We start from the raw sequence: 20,724 nt of genomic DNA on the forward strand, positions 1-20,724 counted from the left end.
CATCTATCATAGACATGCTATCAGACAGACGATAGTGTTATATTTGTTATATAATGTTACATAGTGTTACATAGTGTTATATGGTATTATATGGTGTTACATATTGTTATACGGTATTATATATAGTGTTATAACACACACACATTATACATATATATATATATATATATATATATGGAGAGAGAGAGAGATACATCAAATTGCTTCAAGTCTTTCACTTTTTGACCCACTTATGTGTCACACCCCAACCGATGGCGGAATCATCGGGGCATGGCACTGAGCGAAACAGATTGTCCAGAAGTTTCCACAACAACTATCATTACTATTCAGTTTAAATAATACGGTTTTCATCACATAGAATTTTCTTTTTTTTATCCAATACTTTTGTAACTTATGTTTTTCGCTAATACTATGGTAATTTACGTTTCTTTGCATTTTTACTTTTCGACATAAATTTAGTATACGCTTTTATGTTTTATTTTGTATGGTTCCTACATATGAATCGGGTCGCATATAATACGTTATGATTGTACAGTATAAACTCGATTTACTTTATGTTAATCGCAATGCAACTGTATGTTACAGTGAGTTCAATTGAATACGTCGAAACGAGTGTTTTCATATGATTAAGTCTAGGGGTGTGCAAAAAACCGAATTAACCGAACCATAACCGAATTAACCGAAAAACCGAACCAAATAAAAAACCGGTGGGTCGGTTAATGGTTTTTTTGAAAACCGAAAGTAGTGGGTCGGTTATGGTTATCATTTTTTCCATACCCACCATAATCGAACCGAACCGACATGTAATAAATCTTTGTAGGATTTAGAATTTTTCACCATATTTTTAATATTTGATGTTTTTGACTAAAGATTTTTAGTACTTATGGGTTTTCATATCATTTTGTGGTTTTGGTTGAATGTTTATTTGAATTTATGTAATGTATCATATCATTTTATTTGAATATTCAATAATAATTGGTATTAATATTATAGATTATATGTGTTTTTTAATACTATGTAATTTATATAATATTAAAGAGAAAGGTCGGTGGCTTTTGCTACCTGCCTTTTCTCTCTTAATCTTGTACGCTGTGCTCTCTTTTAATACATTTATCATTTTCTTCCAGATCTTTCTTCTTCCTCTGCTCTCACTATCCGGCCTTTCTTCCCAGCGATTCACTGGTCACTCGATCCATCATCTTCACCGCTGCATCATCTTCTCTTGTAAGTTCATATTCTTAACCTACATTCGATGTTATTGTCTTCATTTCCTTCATGTTATGAGCTCTTGAACCACAATTTTTCTTAACAAATGAGCTCTTGAACCCTAATTTTTCTTAACAAAAATTGTTATTCTTTTGCCAAAAATGCAAAGGCATAGGTTGTTTGTGGGTTATAAAAAGAGATATTTGTAAATATTCTTGGAAGATTTGGGAAAACGTTGATTGTTTCTTTGTGGAATCAAAGATTTAAGCAAAAATTGGTAAATGGGGATGTCTTTGGTTATTTGTTTGGGTAAAAAATGGATTTCTAAGGAGGGAGCTTGCTTATAGAAAGAAGATAGGCCATATTGCACTCTAAGTTTGTTGGTGGTCATCGTTGAACTTGAAGGCCAGTTTGGAGGAAGGGATAATCCTTATATATAGGAAATAAAGGTGCTAGGGTTTGTCCAGCAAGAAGAATATGATTTTCAAAGATGAAATAATTCTTATTTTCTTTTACTAAGTTACTAACCATGGATATATAAGACTGTATAGTGTATAGTTCAAGAATTAGTATCAAAGGTACAACTTCACATCACAACTATATTAACTTTTATTGTTGCGCATAATATTTTTTGAATTGGATCTCCATTAGGACACTTATATAGATAGTAAGCATATGCCAGAGAATATATATATGTGTTACAGCTTCGTAAGGTTGTCCTTTTTATGCCTGCAGGCTGCAAGCAAATTGATTCTAAAGTCTTTTGTTGGTTTCTAAGGAAATAACAATGGTATGTCAAGTTTCAAGAGGCAAAATGAAAGGTTTGTATTATTAAAAATATAAGTGAAAAAACAACAATGATGGTCTAATGACGTGACGAGATTTAGGGTATATGGTTAAGTAGATGTTAACTCGCTTCTTGATGTTGAAGTTAGTCTGTACGTACAGACATATAAGTTGAAGATTACCTAACTTTTTTGTTTGGATCTATGTACGGACAAGGATAGAAATATGCGAAAGCTTCTTCTTTAGGTCTACCTATGTAGGATCAGATTCTTAAGGCTTATATTATTCCATTATATCTTGATGAAAAGTAGGAGTATATACTTTATAGTTTAAACACTATCTACCTCTGATGCCCTTAATGTTTTAAGGAATATATACTTTACAATTTGACCATCAAATTGCTCACTATTGGTAATTCACTAATTTGGTTCAGTTTTATTTGACTAGATGGTTGAACTGATTGGGTTAGGTAACATGTCAAAACGGTTCTAAACGAAAAAACGGCAGCTATCTAATGTGGGTTTTCTAAACCAAAAAATTTGTAGTTTATAGTTTTCGAATGTACAAAATGCATTAAGACCGTAAACAACCATAATTCCGCTGACTATAAACAACCTAGATATTGCTGCCGCAACGCGCGGCATCTGGCACCATCCTAGTATACTAATATAGGGTAAGGATAGTGTAAAAAGGGCCTAAAGTGTGAGAAGTGTATTATAACACTATATATAACACTATATAACACCATATAAACACCGTATAACACTATGTAACACCATATAACACAATATAACACTATGCAACACTATATATCACTATACAACAATATATAACACTATACATCTATCATAGACATGCTATCAGACAGACGATAGTGTTATATTTGTTATATAATGTTACATAGTGTTACATAGTGTTATATGGTATTATATGGTGTTACATATTGTTATACGGTATTATATATAGTGTTATAACACACACACATTATACATATATATATATATATATATATATATATATATATATGGAGAGAGAGAGAGATACATCAAATTGCTTCAAGTCTTTCACTTTTTGACCCACTTATGTGTCACACCCCAACCGATGGCGGAATCATCGGGGCATGGCACTGAGCGAAACAGATTGTCCAGAAGTTTCCACAACAACTATCATTACTATTCAGTTTAAATAATACGGTTTTCATCACATAGAATTTTCTTTTTTTTATCCAATACTTTTGTAACTTATGTTTTTCGCTAATACTATGGTAATTTACGTTTCTTTGCATTTTTACTTTTCGACATAAATTTAGTATACGCTTTTATGTTTTATTTTGTATGGTTCCTACATATGAATCGGGTCGCATATAATACGTTATGATTGTACAGTATAAACTCGATTTACTTTATGTTAATCGCAATGCAACTGTATGTTACAGTGAGTTCAATTGAATACGTCGAAACGAGTGTTTTCATATGATTAAGTCTAGGGGTGTGCAAAAAACCGAATTAACCGAACCATAACCGAATTAACCGAAAAACCGAACCAAATAAAAAACCGGTGGGTCGGTTAATGGTTTTTTTGAAAACCGAAAGTAGTGGGTCGGTTATGGTTATCATTTTTTCCATACCCACCATAACCGAACCGAACCGACATGTAATAAATCTTTGTAGGATTTAGAATTTTTCACCATATTTTTAATATTTGATGTTTTTGACTAAAGATTTTTAGTACTTATGGGTTTTCATATCATTTTGTGGTTTTGGTTGAATGTTTATTTGAATTTATGTAATGTATCATATCATTTTATTTGAATATTCAATAATAATTGGTATTAATATTATAGATTATATGTGTTTTTTAATACTATGTAATTTATATAATATTAAAGAGAAAGGTCGGTGGCTTTTGCTACCTGCCTTTTCTCTCTTAATCTTGTACGCTGTGCTCTCTTTTAATACATTTATCATTTTCTTCCAGATCTTTCTTCTTCCTCTGCTCTCACTATCCGGCCTTTCTTCCCAGCGATTCACTGGTCACTCGATCCATCATCTTCACCGCTGCATCATCTTCTCTTGTAAGTTCATATTCTTAACCTACATTCGATGTTATTGTCTTCATTTCCTTCATGTTATGAGCTCTTGAACCACAATTTTTCTTAACAAATGAGCTCTTGAACCCTAATTTTTCTTAACAAAAATTGTTATTCTTTTGCCAAAAATGCAAAGGCATAGGTTGTTTGTGGGTTATAAAAAGAGATATTTGTAAATATTCTTGGAAGATTTGGGAAAACATTGATTGTTTCTTTGTGGAATCAAAGATTTAAGCAAAAATTGGTAAATGGGGATGTCTTTGGTTATTTGTTTGGGTAAAAAATGGATTTCTAAGGAGGGAGCTTGCTTATAGAAAGAAGATAGGCCATATTGCACTCTAAGTTTGTTGGTGGTCATCGTTGAACTTGAAGGCCAGTTTGGAGGAAGGGATAATCCTTATATATAGGAAATAAAGGTGCTAGGGTTTGTCCAGCAAGAAGAATATGATTTTCAAAGATGAAATAATTCTTATTTTCTTTTACTAAGTTACTAACCATGGATATATAAGACTGTATAGTGTATAGTTCAAGAATTAGTATCAAAGGTACAACTTCACATCACAACTATATTAACTTTTATTGTTGCGCATAATATTTTTTGAATTGGATCTCCATTAGGACACTTATATAGATAGTAAGCATATGCCAGAGAATATATATATGTGTTACAGCTTCGTAAGGTTGTCCTTTTTATGCCTGCAGGCTGCAAGCAAATTGATTCTAAAGTCTTTTGTTGGTTTCTAAGGAAATAACAATGGTATGTCAAGTTTCAAGAGGCAAAATGAAAGGTTTGTATTATTAAAAATATAAGTGAAAAAACAACAATGATGGTCTAATGACGTGACGAGATTTAGGGTATATGGTTAAGTAGATGTTAACTCGCTTCTTGATGTTGAAGTTAGTCTGTACGTACAGACATATAAGTTGAAGATTACCTAACTTTTTTGTTTGGATCTATGTACGGACAAGGATAGAAATATGCGAAAGCTTCTTCTTTAGGTCTACCTATGTAGGATCAGATTCTTAAGGCTTATATTATTCCATTATATCTTGATGAAAAGTAGGAGTATATACTTTATAGTTTAAACACTATCTACCTCTGATGCCCTTAATGTTTTAAGGAATATATACTTTACAATTTGACCATCAAATTGCTCACTATTGGTAATTCACTAATTTGGTTCAGTTTTATTTGACTAGATGGTTGAACTGATTGGGTTAGGTAACATGTCAAAACGGTTCTAAACGAAAAAACGACAGCTATCTAATGTGGGTTTTCTAAACCAAAAAATTTGTAGTTTATAGTTTTCGAATGTACAAAATGCATTAAGACCGTAAACAACCATAATTCCGCTGACTATAAACAACCTAGATATTGCTGCCGCAACGCGCGGCATCTGGCACCATCCTAGTATACTAATATAGGGTAAGGATAGTGTAAAAAGGGCCTAAAGTGTGAGAAGTGTATTATAACACTATATATAACACTATATAACACCATATAAACACCGTATAACACTATGTAACACCATATAACACAATATAACACTATGCAACACTATATATCACTATACAACAATATATAACACTATACATCTATCATAGACATGCTATTAGACAGACGATAGTGTTATATTTGTTATATAATGTTACATAGTGTTACATAGTGTTATATGGTATTATATGGTGTTACATATTGTTATACGGTATTATATATAGTGTTATAACACACACACATTATACATATATATATATATATATATATATATATGGAGAGAGAGAGATACATCAAATTGCTTCAAGTCTTTCACTTTTTGACCCACTTATGTGTCACACCCCAACCGATGGCGGAATCATCGGGGCATGGCACTGAGCGAAACAGATTGTCCAGAAGTTTCCACAACAACTATCATTACTATTCAGTTTAAATAATACGGTTTTCATCACATAGAATTTTCTTTTTTTTATCCAATACTTTTGTAACTTATGTTTTTCGCTAATACTATGGTAATTTACGTTTCTTTGCATTTTTACTTTTCGACATAAATTTAGTATACGCTTTTATGTTTTATTTTGTATGGTTCCTACATATGAATCGGGTCGCATATAATACGTTATGATTGTACAGTATAAACTCGATTTACTTTATGTTAATCGCAATGCAACTGTATGTTACAGTGAGTTCAATTGAATACGTCGAAACGAGTGTTTTCATATGATTAAGTCTAGGGGTGTGCAAAAAACCGAATTAACCGAACCATAACTGAATTAACCGAAAAACCGAACCAAATAAAAAACCGGTGGGTCGGTTAATGGTTTTTTTGAAAACCGAAAGTAGTGGGTCGGTTATGGTTATCATTTTTTCCATACCCACCATAACCGAACCGAACCGACATGTAATAAATCTTTGTAGGATTTAGAATTTTTCACCATATTTTTAATATTTGATGTTTTTGACTAAAGATTTTTAGTACTTATGGGTTTTCATATCATTTTGTGGTTTTGGTTGAATGTTTATTTGAATTTATGTAATGTATCATATCATTTTATTTGAATATTCAATAATAATTGGTATTAATATTATAGATTATATGTGTTTTTTAATACTATGTAATTTATATAATATTAAAGAGAAAGGTCGGTGGCTTTTGCTACCTGCCTTTTCTCTCTTAATCTTGTACGCTGTGCTCTCTTTTAATACATTTATCATTTTCTTCCAGATCTTTCTTCTTCCTCTGCTCTCACTATCCGGCCTTTCTTCCCAGCGATTCACTGGTCACTCGATCCATCATCTTCACCGCTGCATCATCTTCTCTTGTAAGTTCATATTCTTAACCTACATTCGATGTTATTGTCTTCATTTCCTTCATGTTATGAGCTCTTGAACCACAATTTTTCTTAACAAATGAGCTCTTGAACCCTAATTTTTCTTAACAAAAATTGTTATTCTTTTGCCAAAAATGCAAAGGCATAGGTTGTTTGTGGGTTATAAAAAGAGATATTTGTAAATATTCTTGGAAGATTTGGGAAAACGTTGATTGTTTCTTTGTGGAATCAAAGATTTAAGCAAAAATTGGTAAATGGGGATGTCTTTGGTTATTTGTTTGGGTAAAAAATGGATTTCTAAGGAGGGAGCTTGCTTATAGAAAGAAGATAGGCCATATTGCACTCTAAGTTTGTTGGTGGTCATCGTTGAACTTGAAGGCCAGTTTGGAGGAAGGGATAATCCTTATATATAGGAAATAAAGGTGCTAGGGTTTGTCCAGCAAGAAGAATATGATTTTCAAAGATGAAATAATTCTTATTTTCTTTTACTAAGTTACTAACCATGGATATATAAGACTGTATAGTGTATAGTTCAAGAATTAGTATCAAAGGTACAACTTCACATCACAACTATATTAATTTTTATTGTTGCGCATAATATTTTTTGAATTGGATCTCCATTAGGACACTTATATAGATAGTAAGCATATGCCAGAGAATATATATATATGTGTTACAGCTTCGTAAGGTTGTCCTTTTTATGCCTGAGGCTGCAAGCAAATTGATTCTAAAGTCTTTTGTTGGTTTCTAAGGAAATAACAATGGTATGTCAAGTTTCAAGAGGCAAAATGAAAGGTTTGTATTATTAAAAATATAAGTGAAAAAACAACAATGATGGTCTAATGACGTGACGAGATTTAGGGTATATGGTTAAGTAGATGTTAACTCGCTTCTTGATGTTGAAGTTAGTCTGTACGTACAGACATATAAGTTGAAGATTACCTAACTTTTTTGTTTGGATCTATGTACGGACAAGGATAGAAATATGCGAAAGCTTCTTCTTTAGGTCTACCTATGTAGGATCAGATTCTTAAGGCTTATATTATTCCATTATATCTTGATGAAAAGTAGGAGTATATACTTTATAGTTTAAACACTATCTACCTCTGATGCCCTTAATGTTTTAAGGAATATATACTTTACAATTTGACCATCAAATTGCTCACTATTGGTAATTCACTAATTTGGTTCAGTTTTATTTGACTAGATGGTTGAACTGAATGGGTTAGGTAACATGTCAAAACGGTTCTAAACGAAAAAACGGCAGCTATCTAATGTGGGTTTTCTAAACCAAAAAATTTGTAGTTTATAGTTTTCGAATGTACAAAATGCATTAAGACCGTAAACAACCATAATTCCGCTGACTATAAACAACCTAGATATTGCCGCCGCAACGCGCGGCATCTGGCACCATCCTAGTATACTAATATAGGGTAAGGATAGTGTAAAAAGGGCCTAAAGTGTGAGAAGTGTATTATAACACTATATATAACACTATATAACACCATATAACACAATATAACACTATGCAACACTATATATCACTATACAACAATATATAACACTATACATCTATCATAGACATGCTATCAGACAGACGATAGTGTTATATTTGTTATATAATGTTACATAGTGTTACATAGTGTTATATGGTATTATATGGTGTTACATATTGTTATACGGTATTATATATAGTGTTATAACACACACACATTATACATATATATATATATATATGGAGAGCGAGAGAGATACATCAAATTGCTTCAAGTCTTTCACTTTTTGACCCACTTATGTGTCACACCCCAACCGATGGCGGAATCATCGGGGCATGGCACTGAGCGAAACAGATTGTCCAGAAGTTTCCACAACAACTATCATTACTATTCAGTTTAAATAATACGGTTTTCATCACATAGAATTTTCTTTTTTTTATCCAATACTTTTGTAACTTATGTTTTTCGCTAATACTATGGTAATTTACGTTTCTTTGCATTTTTACTTTTCGACATAAAGTTAGTATACGCTTTTATGTTTTATTTTGTATGGTTCCTACATATGAATCGGGTCGCATATAATACGTTATGATTGTACAGTATAAACTCGATTTACTTTATGTTAATCGCAATGCAACTGTATGTTACAGTGAGTTCAATTGAATACGTCGAAACGAGTGTTTTCATATGATTAAGTCTAGGGGTGTGCAAAAAACCGAATTAACCGAACCATAACCGAATTAACCGAAAAACCGAACCAAATAAAAAACCGGTGGGTCGGTTAATGGTTTTTTTGAAAACCGAAAGTAGTGGGTCGGTTATGGTTATCATTTTTTCCATACCCACCATAACCGAACCGAACCGACATGTAATAAATCTTTGTAGGATTTAGAATTTTTCACCATATTTTTAATATTTGATGTTTTTGACTAAAGATTTTTAGTACTTATGGGTTTTCATATCATTTTGTGGTTTTGGTTGAATGTTTATTTGAATTTATGTAATGTATCATATCATTTTATTTGAATATTCAATAATAATTGGTATTAATATTATAGATTATATGTGTTTTTTAATACTATGTAATTTATATAATATTAAAGAGAAAGGTCGGTGGCTTTTGCTACCTGCCTTTTCTCTCTTAATCTTGTACGCTGTGCTCTCTTTTAATACATTTATCATTTTCTTCCAGATCTTTCTTCTTCCTCTGCTCTCACTATCCGGCCTTTCTTCCCAGCGATTCACTGGTCACTCGATCCATCATCTTCACCGCTGCATCATCTTCTCTTGTAAGTTCATATTCTTAACCTACATTCGATGTTATTGTCTTCATTTCCTTCATGTTATGAGCTCTTGAACCACAATTTTTCTTAACAAATGAGCTCTTGAACCCTAATTTTTCTTAACAAAAATTGTTATTCTTTTGCCAAAAATGCAAAGGCATAGGTTGTTTGTGGGTTATAAAAAGAGATATTTGTAAATATTCTTGGAAGATTTGGGAAAACGTTGATTGTTTCTTTGTGGAATCAAAGATTTAAGCAAAAATTGGTAAATGGGGATGTCTTTGGTTATTTGTTTGGGTAAAAAATGGATTTCTAAGGAGGGAGCTTGCTTATAGAAAGAAGATAGGCCATATTGCACTCTAAGTTTGTTGGTGGTCATCGTTGAACTTGAAGGCCAGTTTGGAGGAAGGGATAATCCTTATATATAGGAAATAAAGGTGCTAGGGTTTGTCCAGCAAGAAGAATATGATTTTCAAAGATGAAATAATTCTTATTTTCTTTTACTAAGTTACTAACCATAGATATATAAGACTGTATAGTGTATAGTTCAAGAATTAGTATCAAAGGTACAACTTCACATCACAACTATATTAACTTTTATTGTTGCGCATAATATTTTTTGAATTGGATCTCCATTAGGACACTTATATAGATAGTAAGCATATGCCAGAGAATATATATATGTGTTACAGCTTCGTAAGGTTGTCCTTTTTATGCCTGCAGGCTGCAAGCAAATTGATTCTAAAGTCTTTTGTTGGTTTCTAAGGAAATAACAATGGTATGTCAAGTTTCAAGAGGCAAAATGAAAGGTTTGTATTATTAAAAATATAAGTGAAAAAACAACAATGATGGTCTAATGACGTGACGAGATTTAGGGTATATGGTTAAGTAGATGTTAACTCGCTTCTTGATGTTGAAGTTAGTCTGTACGTACAGACATATAAGTTGAAGATTACCTAACTTTTTTGTTTGGATCTATGTACGGACAAGGATAGAAATATGCGAAAGCTTCTTCTTTAGGTCTACCTATGTAGGATCAGATTCTTAAGGCTTATATTATTCCATTATATCTTGATGAAAAGTAGGAGTATATACTTTATAGTTTAAACACTATCTACCTCTGATGCCCTTAATGTTTTAAGGAATATATACTTTACAATTTGACCATCAAATTGCTCACTATTGGTAATTCACTAATTTGGTTCAGTTTTATTTGACTAGATGGTTGAACTGATTGGGTTAGGTAACATGTCAAAACGGTTCTAAACGAAAAAACGGCAGCTATCTAATGTGGGTTTTCTAAACCAAAAAATTTGTAGTTTATATTTTTCGAATGTACAAAATGCATTAAGACCGTAAACAACCATAATTCCGCTGACTATAAACAACCTAGATATTGCCGCCGCAACGCGCGGCATCTGGCACCATCCTAGTATACTAATATAGGGTAAGGATAGTGTAAAAAGGGCCTAAAGTGTGAGAAGTGTATTATAACACTATATATAACACTATATAACACCATATAAACACCGTATAACACTATGTAACACCATATAACACAATATAACACTATGCAACACTATATATCACTATACAACAATATATAACACTATACATCTATCATAGACATGCTATCAGACAGACGATAGTGTTATATTTGTTATATAATGTTACATAGTGTTACATAGTGTTATATGGTATTATATGGTGTTACATATTGTTATACGGTATTATATATAGTGTTATAACACACACACATTATACATATATATATATATGGAGAGAGAGAGAGATACATCAAATTGCTTCAAGTCTTTCACTTTTTGACCCACTTATGTGTCACACCCCAACCGATGGCGGAATCATCGGGGCATGGCACTGAGCGAAACAGATTGTCCAGAAGTTTCCACAACAACTATCATTACTATTCAGTTTAAATAATACGTCCCATACCGTATCCCAAATAATAAACAAGTTATTACAGATAAACATCTAGTCAAATATACTGTTCCGACAACTCAGATTTAAATTAAATTATAAATATTGTTCAAATGCCTCTAGAGACTCGATCTGCAAGATCTACAGACAACTATGCTCTAGACGCTTATTCCTAGCTCGCCTTCCTAGCAGATAAGCATCCTTATTGCCTGTCGCATACGTTAAAATAATGTCAATACATGAAATGTAAAGGTGAGCATACAAGTTTGATATAACATATAGAGTTCGAAATAGTTTACGCATAACCAACACGTACATAGAGGAAAACGAAGCATGTTAATTATCGACATGGATCTATCGATACCAATGACTGCGGGTTGACTGTCCGAGACAGTTCGCAATACATGATTACCACCGTAATCCATGCAAGTAATTGTCCTTAACAACCCCCGTGAGAACGGGTGCTGAGTCCAAACTATAGTACTACGTCGTTAATTCAGGTAGATAGCATTCCACGTGTAAACATAACAACAAGCATTCATTTAGTCACGTAATACATGCGAATCGGTTAGCGTTCAAATAATTGAGAAGTGTGATCGATTGTGATTTAGATAAGTAACGTATGTAACACCCAAAAGTGCTAAAGCAAAAAGGGTTCGAGTATACTCACAGCCGATGGATTGAAGGGAGCGCTTGAGAGTAGGGTTAGCCTGAATAGTCCGATAGCATAACGATGAGTAACGCGTAAAATGGGAACAAGTGATGATGGGTCGAACAGCCTGGTCGATCGGACGGTAGGTTCGATCGAACGGGTTGTTCGTTCGGTTGGACAGTCCGTTCAGACAGCCTGTTCGATCAGCCGATAGGCTCGATCGCTTGGACTGTTCGAGTGGATTGTTTCTTCCTTTGTGAAGGATGTCTTTGTGTATGATGGCTTGTCCTTTTGAAGTTTTCGTTGTAGTATTTGAGAACATCTAAGTGTTCTTACCTTTCAGGTCGATCGATCGAACGGACCGATCGGTTAGACACTTCGGTAGTAAGTCCTCAGCTGGATGTCACCTGATCGGACATCATGTTCGATCGGGTGGCACTCCAATACGTCGAACGAGTTGAAAATCGATTAACGGTTAAAGCATAGTATCTCATGATCCGATGAGTAATGTTATCGAACAGCTCGTTCGATCGGACATCACTTCGTTCAATACTATACATCATGAAATTGTCAAAGTGTGGGGCCATGTGCTAGCCGATCGGCTGGCCTGGTCGATCGGCTGACATGTCCGATCGGTTGGGCTGTTCGTTCGAACACCCTGTCCGATCGGTCAGCATCCTGACCGGGTCGGCCTGTTCGTCTAACACTTGGTTGTCCTGATTGTTTGACGTTATGTCGAGGTATGTTGACAACGAGATGAACCATGGAACCCTCGCTCTTACTTGTTTCCCCTGCTCGGACACGAATCACCCAAGTCCGGCCGGTGAACGGTTCGGAATGGAGTTTATAGGTTTAACCCGAAATCGGTGAATCTAGTAGATAGAATCCGAATCTTGTACCACTTGGCCATTAGAATGATTGGTGAGTTGGCTCAAGCCCCGTTTCTACCGGTTTGAAGGTATTGAGTGTAAAAGAGTTGAAAGAAAGTTGGAAAATCCATTTTTCAATCCTTCACACTAGGTAAATGTTCAGATCTGTGGTAGATCTTAGTGTTTTTATGTGGAAATCGGTTAGATCCAAGTGATTCTTGGTGGATTGAGGCCGAAACATGAAGTTCTTGAAGAACACCATGATGACATCATCCTAGAATCCTTAGATCTTGATGATTTCACGGTTAGAAATCAAGATTTGAAAGATATAAAGGTGTAGGAGTGTGCATTGATCAAGAAAGTACAAGATTTAGGATGAAAACTTACCGAAATCGAAAGAAATCTGAGAAAAGAAGGGGAGCACAAGCTGGTCGGTCAGAGGGTTTCCAAAAGTAGAAAGAATGACAATGACAGGCCTATTTATAGGCTTCCCAAAGAGGAAAGGGTTGGCCGATCGGCCAGGCATCCCGATCGGACAGCCTGCTCGATCGGACAGTCTGTCCGATCGGCTGGGCTTTTCGATCGGCTAGGAGCCTGATCGATCCACAGCCTGTTTCGAGTGTTTGGCGCGACGATTTTTGATATTTCGATTTCGATTGAAGACGATACGAATACGATAGAGTTTCCTATTCACATTACTTTTAATCCCAACCACTATATCTACATACAAGCATCTACATTCCATATTCGATTTCGATTTCGATTGAGTTCGATTGAGTTTTGAGTTTCGATTCGATTGATCACCACACATAACATAAAGTAAGCACGCACAGGTAACACATAAGGCACACACACACGTAATATAACACCAAATTCGCATAATTCGAGTTTCGAGTTCAATTGATGATTTGATTAGCTTGATGATTGATTGGTTAACTTTATCGCATTGTTACTTCCTACTATTCACAGTCGAAAAGCGTTTCGCGTCGATTAAACATTCGATTACCTCGATTTCGCTGTTTCACAACACTTACTCCACATAATACAAAACATAAAAATAGACTAATTACAGCCAAGAAGTCAAACTTGAGTTGGACTTTGACTTTGACTTTGACATTCGAAAACACGGGGTGTTACAACCTCCCCTTGTTTAGGGAATTTCGTCCCGAAATTAGGCTCGAAGCTGCACAGCACCGTGAATGATTTTACCAATTTCACACATCAGATCTTTTTTTAAACAACTACGGGTACTTATCCTTCATGTCGCTTCCGGGTTCCCAAGTGAACTCTGCGCCTCGTTTGCCTTCCCATCGAACTTTCACGATAGGGATACGTGAGCGTCTGAGTTGCTTGGTTTGGCGATCCATGATTTCGACAGGCTTTTCCACGAAATGCAGCGTTTCGTTGACTTGAAGGTCGTCGAGAGGTACAATCAGATCATGGTCAGCTAGGCATTTTCGGAGGTTTGACACATGGAAAGTCGGGTGGACGTTACTAAGTTCCTCCGGTAGTTCGAGTCTCTAGGCGACTTTTCCAATCCTTTCTAGAATCTTAAAAGGTCCAACATATCGAGGCACTAGTTTCCCTTTCTTGCCGAATCTGACCACACCCTTCCAAGGTGATACCTTTAGGAGTACGTAGTAGCCAACGTCAAACTCAAGGGGCTTGCGTCTTCTATCGGCGTAACTTTTCTGTCTGTCCCGGGCTTTCGACAAGTTGTCTCGAATCTGGAGGATTTTGTCAGTTGTTTCTTGTAGTAACTCGGGACCGGTTAATTGCAAGTGACCGATCTCGTGCCACACAATAGGTGATCGACACCTTCATCCATATAAAGCCTCGAATGGTGCCATTTGTATGCTGGCATGATAGCTGTTGTTGTACGAGAATTCGACTAACGGTAGGTATTTGTTCCAACTACCACCGAAGTCTATGACACACGCACGAAGCATGTCTTCATGGGTAAGGATCGTTCTTTCGGTCTGTCCGTCGGTTTGAGGATGGAATGCGGTACTTAGGTTAAGCGTCGTACCAAGAGCTGCTTGAAACGTTCCCACAATCGCGAGGTAAACCGAGCGTCACGGTCTGAAATGATTTCACGAGTCATACCATGATTACAAATGATCTCGTCGGTGTAGATTCGGGCTAGTCGTTCTACCTTGTAGTCTTCCCGGATTGGCAAAAAGTGGGCTGATTTGGTCAGACGATCAACTATGACCCAAATGCTGTCGTGACCTGATGGCGTGGGCGGAAGTTTGGTTACGAAATCCATAGCTATACTCTCCCACTTCCATGTTATCCATGCATTCACACATCCACTTGACTAAATTTTAATTTATAAAACATGTACCTTTGTAACTGGCTCCATGAGCAATGAGAGTACGAAATCGTGATGTATCGGTCCGGTTCTGAAAGCGCATGTTATATAAGAGGTATTCTCCTGTTGGTGTTGCTAACTGGAAACCAGAGAGATCTCCGCCGATTATGTGATTCCATGACTTGTAATAATCCAATGCATCTTCTTCTTCCTCAATCATTCCATCTTCATACACAAGCGTCACCCCGCAATGCTTTGTAACTTGTGTGTGCGAAACCCAGTTTGGTATCTGTTCCACAGTAATAGTAATCTCGTCATCACTTCTCATCTCATTCGGCTCAAACATCCAATAGCTTAAAAAGTTTAAACACTTTCCACCCAAGTCAAATTCCTCAACATAATGATCATAAATCCAAGTGTGCTCTTTTGTAATGTTACTAATTTTGATCATTGGTAACTTAAAATAATTCCATTGTGGATACATCTCCACACAACAGAAATTCAACCCACGGAGCTTCTTAACAGATGACGGGATCGTAAATGATATTGATGGGCCATCGCTTCGAAATTCATCGATCCACTCTGGCATTTCCTTCCCCTCATAAAATGTGCTGAATATTCCAAATTCATAATACATCTGTCAAATACAACATTAATATTCACGTTAAATAATAGATACACATATGTATATATTCACACAACAAGCTAGTTAATTAATCAAGAGGAAACCTGGGTTTTAGGTGATGTATTTGATCCAGTAAAGTAGCAAGTTCCCCATTGCCTTTCTTTAACAGACTCCAAATTTTTCCAGCCCAATCTATTTAATACCTTTTCCTCGACGTCTACCAATGGTTGGATTTTAACCATGCCATCGATTTCAAGTGACCAAGGTTCTAACGTTTTCAAGCCTCTATAAAAGTTGAGCGGGGACATTTGGGGATCAAATTTTATTTTCCCCACATTTAAATGGTTCAATGAAGGTTCAGCTGATAACCTTCTTAACTTCGGTGGAGGATGCTCGATTGATCTCAACTTAAGCCTAGGAAGGCTTCTCACGCAGTTGGGCATTGATCCAATTGGATTATTATCTAAACATAATTCCTCTAACATGGATAGGCAACTCGTGTCCATGGGAAAGGATTCGTTAGACAAATTATTATTTGCAAGTGACAAGAATATTAATGAGCTCGGTAAGGAAATTGCAAAGAACTTGAAATCACTTGGTGTAGCCTCCATGATGGCATTATACGAAGAGGTCTGTGAGTTTAAGCTACTATCTGATGAACTTATACCACGTATCTCGGTTTGAGATTCATCATAATTACAGCCTTCTAAAAACAGTGTTTTAACCTTCTTTAACTTGCCTATCAGAAGCTTTTTAAGCTTGTAGCAGTAACTCAGATCAATGTGGAGAAGTTCAACACATTGCTCAACTAATTCACACGCCTCTATCAAACTTGTGCAATTTTTAACTATTAACCTCTCAAGTGCATGGAGTTCGAAAAAACCACCGAGGCTATGAAGTTGTTGACAGAAACTCAGATCAAGAATCTTCAATAATCCAAGCAATCGTTTGTCTTTTGAACCTGACCCAGACAGCTGTTGAAATGGATATAAGTTAAAACAGGTAATGAGTTGCATTTACTCAATAGAAAAAAAAGGTTGTCTTATTACCCATCCATATATGTAACATCTTACCTTTGGCCCGCTTTCAAGTTGTTGTGTGTTGGTGTAACACATGCCAAATGACACAATATTGCTATAGGACATGTCAAGAGCAACCAGATACTCCAATGACAATTCTGGAGGTATAGACTTTAAAGGGAAGCCATGCAAACACAACCATCTTAATTCTTCTGGAAACTTGTCGAAAGATCCTTTTAACTGTACATAATTGAGTTGTAGTAGCATCAGATTATCCATATTGCTTAATGAGTCTGTTGTTAGCTCCAAAGATCCACGTACCTTCTTTTTGTCAAGCATTTTCATGTCAAGGGCAAGACCTAGAAGATTTCTCTGACCCTACATAATGCATACAAAGTTATATACATGTATATAGACTACCAAAATACTTTGAACATGCATAGCTACTACCCTCTTACTTTCTTTTGTTTCAAGACTTTGAATGACTCCTCGTGACACCATAATCGACTACGCTCCCATGGCTTGTCAGGTGATTCTTGACGTACTAAATCTCTTCCCATCTCTTGAACCAATTGATGCATCATCAGCTTGTTTTTCCAACCTATTCTAACAAGGTGTCTATCAATGAGATTCGTAATCCCAGATCTTGTGTTAATATCACATTCTTTCAGTATTGTTTCAGTCAAATCTCTATCTATTCCCACAAAGAAACATGCAATATGCTTAAACAATTCCTTATCATTTTTTAATGGCAAAGACTCAAGGCTCATTTTCAATGCCTTATTTATATGGGAATGAGGTTCTTTCTTCAGTCCATTTATGCAGTCTTCCCAATATGCTACATCTCGCTTGTTCAGAGACTTGCCCAAAACTTCAAGAGCCAATGGATGTCCCTCACAGTACTTCACAAGATTTTCCGAAACCTCTTTGTAACCTTCTTTGGGGTTTTGTCTCTTGAATGCATGAATGCATAAAAGCACTAGCGATTCAGACTCGGTTAAGCCATTAAGTGAGACCGTCTTACGCTTTGGTTGAACTTGTGGGTTGAACAATGAACACCTTTCTGTTAAAGATGCATCCTTGGTTGTAATTATGATTTTGCTTCCTGGATGAAAACCTTCTTTTCCAAGTAAAGCATCCAACTGATCGAGACTATGAATATCATCAAGCACTACAAATACCTTGTTAAGTTTAAGTGCATTCTCAATCTTAGAGGTGTATTCAGAGACATTATTAACTCGTAACTGGATTTCTTTTGAAAGGTCTCCATGAAGTTGCTTTTGTAATTTAAGCAATCCATTACTCTTTTCATTACATCTTGTATTAATACCTTCAATAAAGCAGCTTTTGTGGAATGTACGCGAGTGTAGCATGAAAACATATCTGGCCAGGGATGTCTTCCCAATCCCACCCATGCCTACAATTGTGAGAACGTCGACAATATGACAAGATCCATCTGTCAACCATGAACTAATGGATCTCATCTCATTGATATAGTCGCCCCCGACCAGAAGTGGCCGTTTATTATTAGAAGGTACACCTAATCTACGTTGGATGTCGATTACAACTTCTTTAATAAACTCCGACTCTTTCCTGCAGTGATAATATGAAACATCTTTGTGAAAATCCGAAAACTAACAACTTTAGTATAAATTCAAGGGATAACTTTGTAAGATAGTAATCAAGTTTTAGGATCACTCAAGTTTACCTTAGTGTTCCAATCTTATATATTTGATCGACCTAAATATCATGTAACCAATGCTACATGACATTTCTTTTACGTTCCTTTTTTTGTTATATGATGACGATGACTTAAAAAAGTCAACATGGATTCATAAATCGCTAAATATTTTTTAAAAATGCGAAAAACTTTTACAAAAAGTTGCGAAAAGTTATGAATACTGCAAAAATCCTATTTAAAAAAAAATTGCGAAAAAATGGTTTATGCATTGTTCTCCTTTCCTTTTTCAATATTCACATTGACGAATATTATTGACGTCTGTTCCATGATTAGGGCTTCAAGTTCCAGCGATGCTCCCCTCCAACATCCACTCTAGCCTTCATCGCATTCACCAAATTTATTTGTGTTCGTGAACGCAAACATAAAATCTTGTTCAGTAAATAAATGTTAATGAATCGTTCACAAACATATTTATTCCCTTAACGTGGTTCGATTACTAATAGAAGATCGGGATTTACTCAAGAGTAAATTACAAAAATCGTCATTTATGTATGTCACTTATTGCAAACTGTGTCATTTGTCTTCAATAATTACAGAAAACGTACTCGATATTTGTAAACCCTTGCAAGTTATGTCCTTTAGCCCTAATTCAGTTATTTTTTGTGGTTAAATCTGACCAAATGGACCCCACATAAGGGTATTTTTGTGGTTAAATCTGACCGAATGGACCCCACATGAGAATAAAATGACCAAAATACCCTCATGTGGGGTCTATTTGGTCAGATTAACCACAAAAAATTAACTGATATAGGGCTAAAGGACATAACTTGCAAGGGTTTGCAAACATCAAGTACGTTTTCTGTAATTATTAAAGACAAAGGACACAGTTAAGTGGCATACATAAAAGACGATTTTTGTAATTTACTTTTTACTCCAATCTACAATGGTTGTGAAAAAGTGCTGTGGTGATAATATCAAACAATTTATGTGGTGGACTAAATTAATTACAATACAATTTGGGGATTTATAACAACCAACCTGTTCTTTGCATCTAGTCCTTTCAAATCAGCTACTTGTGTAAGTGCCTTCTTCCATGACCGGATCTTTTGACCCCATTGAATTCTTTTCACTTCATTTTTTTCACATCTCATCTTCTCTCTATGCTTTTCCAATGCTTCCCCAAAGCTGTGTTTTTGCTTCCTGACGTTGGTGGGCTCGACATGATAAAATATGGGGGATCACAATGTGGTTAAACTTTGTGTTTTGGTCAAGGATTAATACCAATTCATCCAGACACCAAGTGGAAGAAGCATAATTCTCAGACAAGACGATTATAGAAGCCCTAGCTGATTTAATCGCCCTCTCCAGTTCGGGTTGCAGCTGCTTTCCAGTTTCAATCTCTTCATCATCCAAAAAAGTGTTGACACCGGCATCCATAAGGGCGTTGTAGAGGTGATCGGTGAAGCCATTACGAGTGTCGGCACCTCTGAAACTTAAAAACAAATCATATATGTCATCAGAAATTGATGAGGAGGAGGAGGATACTTGTATTAGATCAGTGCAATTTGACATTTTGAGTTGCTGCTGGAAGCTATGGAGTCACCATCTTGCTGTGCAATGTGAATAATGTTTTCAAGTGAAAGCCAACAAAAAGTCAACAACTACTCTTGATGACCTACCGAACTTGCCTCGTGGTAGGGCCACTAAAGCTTGAAACTTATCTTTAACACTATTTTTTTTAGGGTATGATAGAATCAATCTCGAGCACTTTCAGTACACCTACTGTACTAAACAAAGTACTTCGAGAGTAGAGTAACCTGAGTCTACCACTAATTCCAGGAAAAACACGGTAACCCACCCATCTGCAGGCATGACGGTCGAATTACCGGTAGGACCTGTTTGACTCAAGGATCGAACATAGGTTTCCCTGGGTCTCCTAT

At 35.6% G+C, this 20,724-nt stretch overlaps 2 protein-coding genes across 17 annotated transcripts in view; one reads left to right on the forward strand and one right to left on the reverse strand.

Annotated features, from left to right (window-relative positions):
- The window catches only part of LOC110940791, a 30,357-nt gene that overhangs the window by 7,991 nt on the left and 1,642 nt on the right, over positions 1–20,724 (forward strand). For 4 of the 16 annotated variants that reach the window (XM_022182354.2, XM_022182352.2, XM_022182355.2 and 1 more), the window contains 5 exons: positions 1,128–1,224; positions 3,970–4,066; positions 6,802–6,898; positions 9,596–9,692; positions 10,410–10,495. In XM_022182354.2, the coding sequence (XP_022038046.2) occupies positions 1,128–1,224; positions 3,970–4,066; positions 6,802–6,898; positions 9,596–9,692; positions 10,410–10,459 (438 nt within the window). In that variant the 3' untranslated portion in view covers positions 10,460–10,495. Of the gene's footprint in view, positions 1–1,127; positions 1,225–1,941; positions 2,028–3,969; positions 4,067–4,783; positions 4,870–6,801; positions 6,899–7,616; positions 7,703–9,595; positions 9,695–10,409; positions 10,496–20,724 lie in introns of those variants that run through there. The other 12 variants (XR_004893934.1, XM_035990552.1, XM_022182357.2 and 9 more) reach the window with 9 other exon arrangements.
- On the reverse strand, positions 15,327–20,357 carry LOC110940789 (disease resistance protein RUN1-like). The gene is made up of 5 exons (XM_035990550.1): positions 19,823–20,357; positions 17,562–18,696; positions 17,158–17,481; positions 16,189–17,058; positions 15,327–16,096 (listed from the first exon to the last, which is right to left on the reverse strand). Exons 1-5 carry the CDS (start codon positions 19,933–19,935, stop codon positions 15,473–15,475), a joined length of 3,066 nt encoding a protein of 1,021 aa, XP_035846443.1. The 5' UTR covers positions 19,936–20,357; the 3' UTR covers positions 15,327–15,472.

The sequence above is a fragment of the Helianthus annuus genome, chromosome 5 (genome assembly GCF_002127325.2).
Source record: "Helianthus annuus cultivar XRQ/B chromosome 5, HanXRQr2.0-SUNRISE, whole genome shotgun sequence".
NCBI classification, from domain to species: domain Eukaryota; kingdom Viridiplantae; phylum Streptophyta; class Magnoliopsida; order Asterales; family Asteraceae; genus Helianthus; species Helianthus annuus.